The sequence below is a fragment of the Brassica napus genome, chromosome C1 (assembly GCF_020379485.1).
Source record: "Brassica napus cultivar Da-Ae chromosome C1, Da-Ae, whole genome shotgun sequence".
Classification (NCBI taxonomy): domain Eukaryota; kingdom Viridiplantae; phylum Streptophyta; class Magnoliopsida; order Brassicales; family Brassicaceae; genus Brassica; species Brassica napus.
Genome location: NC_063444.1, coordinates 17378417 through 17390441, shown reverse-complemented (window position 1 = coordinate 17390441; position 12025 = coordinate 17378417). Strand labels below are relative to the sequence as shown.

General features: G+C 40.2%; 1 protein-coding gene across 1 annotated transcript; it reads left to right on the top strand.

Annotated features, from left to right (window-relative positions):
* Positions 1 to 284: 284 nt before the first annotated feature.
* Positions 285 to 1838, top strand: LOC125579856. The gene has a single exon (XM_048743736.1). The coding sequence runs from the start codon at positions 285 to 287 to the stop codon at positions 1836 to 1838; it is 1554 nt and encodes a 517-aa protein (XP_048599693.1).
* The last annotated feature ends 10187 nt before the right edge of the window (positions 1839 to 12025 follow it).

The following is a 12025-nucleotide window of genomic DNA, read 5'->3' as shown; positions in this document are numbered from 1 at the left end:
CTCAAGTTTTGATTTGTACTTGTCTTTGGTTGAGTTCGAAATTGATCAGAGGAATTTAGGTTTGATCTTATTGAATCTGATTTCGAATCTGCTTGTGTTTGGGTTTATTATTTTCGTTTTGGTCTGTTAAGAGTAAGAATAATCAGGCTGGGATCGAAATTAATCAGAGTTGTTTAAGGTTTTAAGTTTCGATTTGAATCTGTTTTTTTGTTTTGCAAATTGATTATTTTTGTTTTCTCTGTAGAACTTGTTACTGCTGCGTGTTGTTTTCGGTCTCAGGTACCATGGCAGGAGATCAAAAAGGAGAACTCAGCAAGAAAGATAAGTTTTTTCTTGAAGAATTCACGGTCATTCTGGATAAAGTCTGCAAAGATCAAATGAGAAAATTCAGACAAGACATACAGCAGCAAAGGAAAAGCAGATCATCCAGAGATGAGTACAAGAAAAAGGAGTTTGATCAGATGGACAGAAACCAGAAGCATGCTGGATTGAAATTTCAAATCCCTTCTTTCCTTGGGGAGGCTGATCCTACTGCATATGTGGAATGGGAAGAGAAGATGGAGTTGATTTTCAAATGTCAAAGCTATTCTGAAGTAAAGAAGATTCAAATAGCCACTGCTGAGTTTTATGGTTATGCTTCAAGCTGGTGGAATCAATTGGTGTCGTCTAGGAGACACTATGGAATAGAACCAGTTGCAACCTGGCTTAAATTGAGGGCTTTGATGCATCATAAGTATGTTCCCAGACAGTACCACAAGGAAGTCCTTCAAAAGCAGTTTGAGGCAAGGCTATGTTCTTCAATCTTGGATCGGAAACAACAAGGAAGCATGAGATCAACTCCAACCAGTGTCATTAGTTTATCTAGCAAAACAACAAACCGGGTCAGTAAGGAGGACATCAAGGAGCTGTCTCAGTTGATTAAGTACGTGGGGAAACCACTCAAGAGAACCAATACAACACGACCATTCATTGAAGCACAACTGCAAGAACCAGTTACTACTGTCTCAGAACTCCAAGTTGAAGAACCGGTATCAGATGAACATATTCAAGAAGATCAAGCCAAAGAATCATCACCTACCATTCAGAAAGAAGAGCAACCAGTTCAGGACGTGATGGTTCCTATCATTCAGGATGTGAAAGAAGAGGAGGCTGAGGCCCTCATGGAACCACAATCAGACCGTGGACTGAATCAACTGATTGTCTTTGATCTGTCTGATTTCCAAAAGACATTCTTGAGTACTTTTCTGATCAGTCCCTTTGTTTGGAACAAGACCAGAGCAGTGGAGCTTTTAAGACACAAATTGGGGATGAAGCAATTTGTATTTGAGCCTGGAGGAGAGTTGTGTAATCTCAGGAACAAGAACAAACTGATTGAGAAAAAATCAGCTACATCAACAATTGATTTTGTTGACTTCTCATCGTCTGAAGATAAGGTGTTGCACGTCTCATCTCAGCAAGACTTTCACTACAAAACCAATTGTAGAATGTTTACCACTCAGTCCTTGATCCAACAAACCAGACCACGCAGTAAATGGCCTCCTGATCATCAAGATATTGCCAATTTTGCAAAACACATCGATTTGGATCAATTCCGAGAGATGCTTATATCTGATTGGGTTGGAAGGTTACAGACCTACTTGTGGAGACCTGGAGCATATGTAAGCATATTTATCTTCCTTGAAGAGCACTCTGCCCGTGCTAGAATCATCTTGGGTTATAAGGAGTTGGAAGCTGGTCAAAACGCCTTGCTTCTCGACCATGTCAAGATATGGAAGCCACCAGATATGCAGCAGCTTCAGAACCATTACAAAGATTATCAAACCATGAGTGGAGGTTGAGGATTCACTGGAAAAAATGGTGAAGTAATTACTGGATCAGAAGAAGAACTCATTGTTTCTTCTCAAATCAAGGAGAAACCACCAGATCAACTTAGCTTACAACAAACTCCAAAGCAACCAACCCGAGGTCAGACTATTTTGAGGTCTACACTTTTTGAAAAGAAGGGTTCTAATGACCAGAGTATCAATGATGAGTCCTTGGCTAAGTTGGAGAAGCAACAAGCAAACCTTGAAAACTGTCTAGCTGCCAGCTTTGACATAGGAGCAGTCCAAGGATCATATCTCAATAACCAAAGGGAAGAAAGCAACAAACTAAACTTCCATGGAAACTTAACTCATCAGGGGCTCACGGTGAATTGGAATCATGTCCAAAGCTTCTCAGGGGAAAGAGTTATGGGTTCTACAAGTCGGGTGAACCTGTGTTTGTTAGAAAAATTCAAACAAAGCAAACACAGGTTCACCCGACTTGTAGAACCCATAACTATTTCCCCTGAGAAGCTTTGGACATGATTCCAATTCGCCGTGAGCCCCTTATGAGTTAAGTTTCCGTGGAAGTCGAGTTTGTTGCTTTCTTCCCTTTGGTTGTTGAGATATGATCCTTGGACTGCTCCTATGTCAAAGCTGGCGGCTAGACAGTTTTCAAGGTTTGCTTGTTGCTTCTCCAACTTAGCCAGGGACTCATCATTGATACTCTGATCATTAGAACCCTTCTTTTCGAAAAGTGTAGACCTCAAAATAGTCTGACCTCGGGTTGGTTGCTTTGGAGTTTGTTATAAGCTAAGTTGATCTGGTGGTTTCTCCTTGATTTGAGAAGAAACCATGAGTTCTTCTTCTGATCCAGTAATTACTTCACCATTTTCTCCAGTGAATCCTCCATCTCCACTCATGGTTTGATAATCTTTGTAATGGTGCTGAAGCTGCTGCATATCTGGTGGCTTCCATATCTTGACATGGTCGAGAAGCAAGGCGTTTTGACCTGCTTCCAACTCCTTATAACCCAAGATGATTCTAGCACGGGCAAAGTGCTCTTCAAGGAAGATAAATATGCTGACATATTCTCCAGGTCTCCACAAGTAGGTCTGTAACCTTCCAACCCAATCAGATATAAGTATCTCACGGAATTGATCCAAATCGATGTGTTTTGCAAAATTGGCAATATCTTGATGATCAGGAGGCCATTTACTGCGTGGTCTGGTTTGTTGGATCAAGGACTGAGTGGTAAACATTCTACAATTGGTTTTGTAGTGAAAGTCTTGCTGAGATGAGACGTGCAACACCTTATCTTCAGACGATGAGAAGTCAACAAAATCAATTGTTGATGTAGCTGATTTTTTCTCAATCAGTTTGTTCTTGTTCCTGAGATTACACAACTCTCCTCCAGGCTCAAATACAAATTGCTTCATCCCCAATTCGTGTCTTGAAAGCTCCACTGCTCTGGTCTTGTTCCAAACAAAGGGACTGATCAGAAAAGTACTCAAGAATGTCTTTTGGAAATCAGACAGATCAAAGACAATCAGTTGATTCAGTCCACGGTCTGATTGTGGTTCCATGGGGGCCTCAGCCTCATCTTCTTTCACATCCTGAATGATAGTAACCATCACGTCCTGAACTGGTTGCTCTTCTTTCTGAATGGTAGGTGATGATTCTTTGGCTTGATCTTCTTGAATATGTTCATTTGATACCGGCTCTTCAACTTGGAGTTCTGAGACAGTAGTAACTGGTTCTTGATGTTGTGCTTCAATGAATGGTCGTGTTGTATTGGTTCTCTTGAGTGGTTTCCCCACGTCCTTAATCAACTGAGAAAGCTCCTTGATGTCCTCCTTACTGACCCGGCTTGTTGTTTTTCTAGATAAACTAATGACACTGGTTGGAGTTGATCTCATGCTTCCTTGTTGTTTCCGATCCAAGATTGAAGAACATAGCCTTGCCTCAGACTGCTTTCGAAGGACTCCCTTGTGGTACTGTCTGGGAACATACTTATGACGCATCAAAGCCCTTAACTTAAGCCATGTTGCAACTGGTTCTTTTCCAATGTCTCCTAGACGACACCAATTGATTCCACCAGCTTGAAGCATAACCATAAAACTCAGCAGTGGCTATTTGAATCTTCTTTACTTCAGAATAGCTTTGACATTTGAAAATCAACTCCACCTCTCCTTTGGATTTAACCCCTTTACTTGAGTGTGAAAGGGTCAGTTTGGATGGCAAAAATAAGGCAGAGATAGTGAAACAACTCCACGAGCAGGCTAGGCTCAACATTGAAGAGAAAACTAAGCAGTATGTCAAGCATGCCAACAAAGGAAGGAATGAGATGGTCTTTAAAGAGGGTGACCAAGTCTGGGTTCATCTAAGAAAAGAGAGGTTTCCTAATGAGAGGAAGTCCAAGCTTATGCCGAGAATTGATGAACCTTTTGAGATCACAAAGAAGATCAGCAACAATGCCTACAAGATTGATCTCCAAGGTAAGTATGATGTGAGTAATAGCTTCAATGTTACTGACTTGATCCCTTTTATTGCAGATGAACCTGATTTGAGGTCAAATCCTTTTCAAGAGGGAGGGGATGATATGATCATGGACCAGCCAGCTGATGGAGATAGAGATGGAGAGCTTAGAGATGAACTAGCTGAAGAAGATGTCTTAACTATTCCTGAAGGTCCCATAACTCGAGCCAGAACCAGGAAACTCAAAGAAGCTATTGGAGGATTAATCAGGAAGTCTTTGGAGCAAGAAGAATGTCTTGGAGGAAGCTTGATACATCAAGACACACTCATTATCATTCAAGCCATCTTACCATCAAGCTGAGTATCATCTAGGCTAGCAAGCTATGTGTGCTCTTTTCCTGTCATTGTTTTTGTCCCACTGGGTTTTGCAATGATAGGTTTTTAACGAGGCCATAGTCTTGCTAACACATCACCTAGTTGATACTCTCGGACCAAACCACATGAAGAACCTTATGTTATCTTTTATTTCTAAGTACTTATGTCTTTTATTTTCAAAAAAAAAACTCTATCTAAGTTATGTCTTTGTTTCTACATTATTAAAGGAGTGTGTTCCTTTAGTTTTGAAATGCTTGGAGCCTGTTCCAAGCCTTTCACTATATATATGTGTGTGACGGCAACCCTAGCAATCTATCAAGTCTTCTTTCACTTAAAACCTTTGTGTTTTCTTCTCCCTTTGCTTTCACGAGTTAAGAGAGCGTCAGGTGTGTAATCTCTAGTCTGTTGGTGTGTAATATCCAACACCCAAGGGCTTTAGAAAGGTGTGTCATATCCGATCTAAGCCTAGGAGTATCAAGAAGCCTTTCCGCAGCCTCTTGTGTCACCATACGATCCACAGCCTTGATAAACTTGAGTTTTTGATTCGTTTATGCAATGATCTATCCAAAACCATCCAGAGAAGAGTCCTAGGATCTCATTACTTATCCCTTACCAATTTCAGAGTGTATTCCTTGGGAGGTTTTTTTATCATTTGGTATCAGAGCAACACTCTGAGTTTGGTATTCACTTCTGTTATCCACCATTCTCATCTATTCATCTTCTACAAACAAAGAAAAAAAAGAGTTTTATTATTTATGTTTTTCAAATCTGCTGGATCATTTGGAAGTGTGTGTTCAAGTTTTTCTTTCTTTGGAGAGCAAGATTTGAGGACAAATCTTTTTGAAGAGGAGGAGTATGCTGTGATATTGGGCTCATATATGAAGCTATGGACATGGAAGACATTCAGAAATTGACCCAAGATGTTAGTTAACATGTCCAACCCATTTTTATCAAGTTACAAGCCCAAGAAGATTCAAAATCAAATGGTTTCTTTGCTGTCCAAAGAGAGTGACGAAAATTAGGTGGTTAATTGCATGAAAAGCTTCTCTCTCCTACATGCAAGGAATGCTTGTTTCAAAAACACTCTCTCTCCTCCATGCACTAGTTTTATGATTTCCAATGTAATAAATATATAGCTTTGTGAACAAGTTTACTCTCTTATAAATAAGTTGTAATCTCCATTGAAATAAAATAAGCTTTGAGTGATTATTTTTGGAACCTTGAGAGTGATTCTCACTTTTCTTTCAATGGTGTGTAATATCCATTGATATTTTTGATCCGTCTTGGTGAGTCATATCCAAGGGATCAAACCGATTCGTCCTGGTGCGTCATATCCAGGGAATCATCCTCATTGTCGTCTAGGTGCGTCATATCCTAGGTCATTGAGTTGGAATATCGATGGCCTTCCGCATCCTTCGTGTGACCATTCACTCCACATCCCTTGTCTTTGAAGCTTTACGGTTTCATAGCAGCAAGGCTTATCCCCTTTACCAACTTAGAGTGTCGACTCCTCGGGAGGTTTTCATCATACAAGATGATAAAACCAAATTGTTGTACTCCAATACGGAGTCACAACAAGATCAATATGGAGGACGCGGAGGTCGAGGACGTGGAGGTCGATATAACTCGCGGAGAGGCTGAGGTCGTGGTAGATATAGCAATTTCAACAACAACGTGACGCTTATCGACAAGGAACTCAATGGGACGCTTCACACATTGCGTGCTTCAAGTGCGATAAGCTTGGACACTACGCAAATGATGTCCGGACAAATTACTTAAGCTTCAAGAAACTATTGAGAAGAAAGGTGATGATACTCAAGAGGCCGATGAGCTAATAGTGCATGAGGTAGTCTACCTCAATGAACAAAAGGTCAACCTGAGCATCTACGATTCTGGTCATGATAACAAGAACTTGTGGTATCTTGATAATGGAGCAAGCAACCATATGAGTGGAAATCGTATGTTCTTTCATACAATGGACGAGAAAATTACAGGCAAAGTGCGGTTTGGGGATGATTCACGTGTTGATATCAAAGGAAAGGGCTCCATTCGATTTGTCTTCTCGGGAGGTGCTAAAAAAGTTCTAAACGACGTATATTATATTCCAGCTTTGAAGAGCAATATTGTGAGTCTGGGACAAGCCACAGAAGTTGGCTGCGAGGTACGAATGAAAGGTAACACGCTAATGCTATTCGATCGCTGTGGACATCTCATGATCGAGAGCATACGATCAAGAAATCGGCTTTATAAAGTCACCTTGCAGACGGATAATATTCAATACTTGCAAATAGCGTCAACTGAATCATCGACATGGCACGCCCGACTCGGTCACGTCAATGTTGAGACGATGAAACTGATGATAAATAAAGATCTTGTCACCGGCATTCCAAACATCACAGTCGGAAAAGAAACATGTGCGTCTTGCTTACTTGGAAAACAAGCTAGACAACCATACCCACAGACAACTCAATATCGAGCAAGCCATCCATTGAACTCATCCATGGAGACCTATGTGAACCCATTACTCCTGCTACCCCAGGACATAAACGATACATTTTTGTTCTTATTGATGATTTTTCTCGCTATATGTGGACCGTTTTGTTGAAAAATAAGAGTGAAGCTTTTGAAAGCTTCAAGCGTTTTAAGGTGATGGTCGAACAGGAGACAAAGGCTACAATCCAGACGTTGAGAACATACAGAGGCGGTGAGTTCATATCTCATGAGTTTGAAACCTATTGTGATCGACATGGTATCAGGAGACATCTTACAACACCATACTCTCCTCAACATAACGGAGTTGTCGAGAGACGGAATTGTATGCTATTAGAGATGACCAGAAGCATATTAAAACACATGAGTGTTCCAAAATTCTTGTGGGGAGAGGCAGTACGAGATGCTACCTATTTGATCAATCGACTTGCGACAAGATCGCTAAAGGGAAATACACCATATGAAGCTCTTCGGGACAAGAAGCCAAATCTCGATCACCTATGAGTATTTGGGTGTGTGTGCTATGCTACAAGTGATACAACAGGAAGGAAGAAGCTTGATGATCAATCTAGACGTCTAGTGCATCTCGGGACAGAGACATGGTCTAAAGCCTATCGCCTTTTAGACCCATCGAAGAGAAAGATTGTCGTAAACCGCAATGTAGTTTTCAAGGAAGACCAAAGTTGGAATTGGAAAGCAGAGGAGGCGAGAGAAGATGATAACTCCGGTACCTTTGAGTTTGAACTGAAGACACTCGATGACAATAGAGAAACTCATGAGACAAGAGCAGTAGGAGACAATGAAAGTATTATTCCAACTAGTGAAATAGAAGAAGAAGAAGAAGATGATGATGCTGATACTGATCAACCTCAGGTACAACCAAGACGATCAACAAGAGTAAGCAATAAACCTTTGTACTTAGAAGATTACGTCCTCTTAGCCGATGAAGAATGTGAACGCCTTCTCATGGTCATCAACGATGAGCCATGGGATTTTACAGAGGCAAGGAAGCTACAGGTCTGGATCGATGCGTGTTTAGACAAGATAAGTTCAATTGAGAAGAACAATACATGGATCCTAGTTGATTTACCTAAAGGAGTGAAGCCGATCGGATTGAAGTGGGTATTCAAAATAAAATGTAATGCCGACGGAAGTATCATCAAATACAAAGCGCGGTTAGTAGCTAAAGGTTACGTTCAGAAACATGGGATCGACTATGACGAAGTCTTCGCTCCAGTTGCTCGAGACAATTCGTCTAGTTATCTCGTTGGCCGCTTCATCTGGTTGGAAGATACATCACCTCGACGTGAAAACCACATTCTTGCATGGTGAACTAAAGGAAGAAGTATTCATTGCACAGCCTGAGGCCTTTGTGATCGCATGACCAGAAGGGAAAGTTTATCAGTTAAGAAAAGCTTTGTATGGTTTGAAGCAAGCGCCTCGAGCATGGAATGCTAAGCTAAACAAGATTCTTGTTGGGTTGAACTTTCATCGTGGTAGTATATGTCGATGACTTGCTCATCAGGTGTCTTCGTTGACTTTAAGAGAAGTATGGCAATTGTGTTTGAGATGAGTGACCTTGGAAGATTGACATATTACTTGGGCATTGAAGTACATCAGTTCGACAGAGGTATTACATTGAAACAAAGCCGATATGCGATGAAGCTCCTTGAGGAAGGCGGTATGGGCACGTGCAACTTAACTCATGTTCCTATGGACTTCAACATAAAGCTGTCCAAGTCACCTGCAGAAAGAGGTGTTGATGAAACATAGTACAAAAGGAACATAGGTTGCATGCAGTACTTATTGCACACTAGTCCGGACCTGTCTTTTAGCGTGGGACTACTAAGCCGATACATGCAGGAACCAAAGGAATCATATGGTGAAGCATTAAAGCAAGTACTGAGATACGTACGAGGAAGTGTCTCTTTAGGTGTTTTGTATTCAAGGCAGTCAAAGTTAGAAGTGGTCGGATTCAGTGATAGCTCTCATAACGTCGATGAAGATGATGGTAAGAGCACTACAGGTCACATATTCTATCTCGATGACAGTCCAATAATGTGGTGTTCACAGAAGCAAGAGATTGTTGCTCTATCATCATGTGAGGCAGAATTCATGGCTGCTACAGAGGCAGCAAAGCAAGCGATATGGTTGCAAGAATTACTTGGTGAGGTCATAGGAAAGATTTGCGAGAAAGTGAAGATAATGGTGGATAACAAATCTGCAATTGCTCGACGAAAAATCATGTTTTTCACGGCCGAAGTAAACATATACACTGAAGGTTCCACTTTATACGCGAATGTGTTGAGAAAGAGCGAACTGAAGTGGAACATGTGCCAGGAAGTGAGCAGCGAGCAGACATACTAACCAAGTCATTGGGAAGAACCAAGTTTGTCGAGATGAGGAATTTGATCGGGGTCAAGAACGTGGATGAAGGCGAATTCAAGCTTACGGGGAAAATTGTTGGATAAGCTTGACTTGCAAGTTTCCTTTTCTTATTGAGTTATAATTATCTAAAAGAATTAGGAAATATGGATTGTGATAATACTATTAGAATTAGGAGTTATCTAGTTCTATATATATGGAGATGCATATTGTGTTGCATAACATATGATTTGTGATTTGTGATTTGTGATTTGAGAACTTTGTGATTGAATAATAGAAGGACTTCTTATTACTTGTGATTCTATATTTCTAACTGCAGTACAAATTTCTTTAACCCGTTTAAAATCACAACCACCCGCATCCGCAAACTCCCACAACCGCAATCGCAACCGCTGCGGTTACATGAGAACCTTATACAGTCACATAAGATTTTTGGACCAAGGTTAAAGTATTGATAGTTGGTGTTGAGCTCGAGCCAACTTACTTGAAGAAAATCTACAATCACATAAGACTCTAATGGAATAGATTGACGCTCAAATACTACTAAGTTGAAAGCCCAATTACTAGGACTGGACTCTCGAATCCCGCCGCAACATTCTCGGCTCTTCCTCTGTCCACCATCTCTGCAAGAGCATTTTCATCCTTGGATTCATTTTTTTTTTTTTTTTGCCCTCGGATAGAGTTTCATGTTACACTTGTTGAATCATGTTGCAAAGGCAAAGCGTATCTATGCTATTGAAGGTGGTTTCTTTTCGTATCACCAAATGTTTACTAATGCAGGTTAATACTCAAGCTTCATCAAACATTTTGGATTGCAGTGATCGCAACAACTCTAAATACTATGTGGTTGTTGTTTAGGTGCTCCTAATGGTTCCTAGCATATATTCTCACATTTAATTCGTTTTTTAACTGTATTCATCTGACCACCTACTATTTTTTTATTTATTTTTCCTATGGCAGTACTCTGCTAGATTTAACGTCCATGATGCAGCGAAGAACTTTCTTTATCCTCTAAACGAGGGCAAGATCCCAAAGAAACGATTTAATCGTTAGTGACTCTTTTTTATATAATGGTGATATTGAAGGTTATACCTTGCTTCCCTTTGTTGACAGGCTTTCTCTAATCTTTGTGTAGTAAGACTTGCTCCTGAGGAGACGTCGATTAAACTTTTATTTCCGTTGTAGAATCAAATCTGTCTGAAGCTGACCGACTTTGCCATGCTCTGGTGATTATCTCTTGGTACTTGCTCATTGCTGCTACACTGTTAATTATATATTAGACATGTGTAAGATATGAGGATTAGCATGATAATAACCTCTGCCCACTTGTGTTTTCTTCTCCTAGACAAACAGTTTTGTGTTGTCTTCTGTGTTCATAAATAGTTACAGAGAGTTTTCCCTTTACCACACATGTTCTTGCCAAGCGTTTCCCAGACATGCCTGTCCTAATTGTCACAGAGGCCCCGAAGGTCTGACAGCTAGTTTTTTTTTTGGGTTGTTTCTTTAAGTCTGTAATGGAGGTGTGGTACATTTTAACACTGTTTGCATTTGATACGGGCCCAAAATTAGTTAAAGTTTTTTCTTGCGAGCCAGCTTCTGTTTGTACCACTCATTTTCTTTAGTATTTTTGCCGTTATGAAAAACTAGAACCACTTTTTTTACGGTCCGATGCCTTCTTTGAACTGCTAATACTAGCGTTAGACCATGATTAACCCGGGTTCTTAGGGTGGGGTTCTTAGTTTTGGTTAAGAATCATTTCTTAACTTTTAACTAAGAAAAGCTAAGAACCGGTTCTTAAATATATAAAAACCAGTTCTTAACCGAAAAGTGTAAAAAAAAAAAAAAAAAAAAAAAAAGCGTCGAATCACGAGTTAAGAACCCAAAATTAAGAGCTCTGGTTGATCATGATCACTTAAATGGCGTTATTTTTGTTGAGTGTGCAGAAATAATCTTAGTAGGCTCATACCCTACTGCATTGATGTGTATTCCTCCTTCTCTTATGCAGAAGTGGCCCACTTCAGACAAAACACTATTCATCCTACTGTATCTGTGACACATCAAAATCATCTTTTAAGTATTAGTGAGTTTTCCCTTTTGAGTATTCAGTTCTGTTGCTTGTGTTCTCATGATAAAAAAAGACCATTGGATTCCAGTTCGGTCTGTGCAGAACAAAATGTTATTTGGAAAGTAAACATAGAGTTGGAAGTTCCTTTCGTGGAGATATGTATGAAATGCTTCATGTTTAGACTTTTTTCTAGGCATTTTGGATTGATTTTGATGTGAAAATTAAATATGGTTTACTATGTTGACATTTGAGCAGCACTGATGAGTTGGATGGGTTTTGGGAAACTTTTAGGTGATACTGGATGAGGCCATAACCAAACTTAGACCGGCCTTCTTCTGGTTGGGCAGTGGAGAGATTGATCTGAAGCTCGGCGTCAGGACATCTGAATTCATTGATTTTGTGAAACCATTCATAGTTGGAGTCTGTTTTA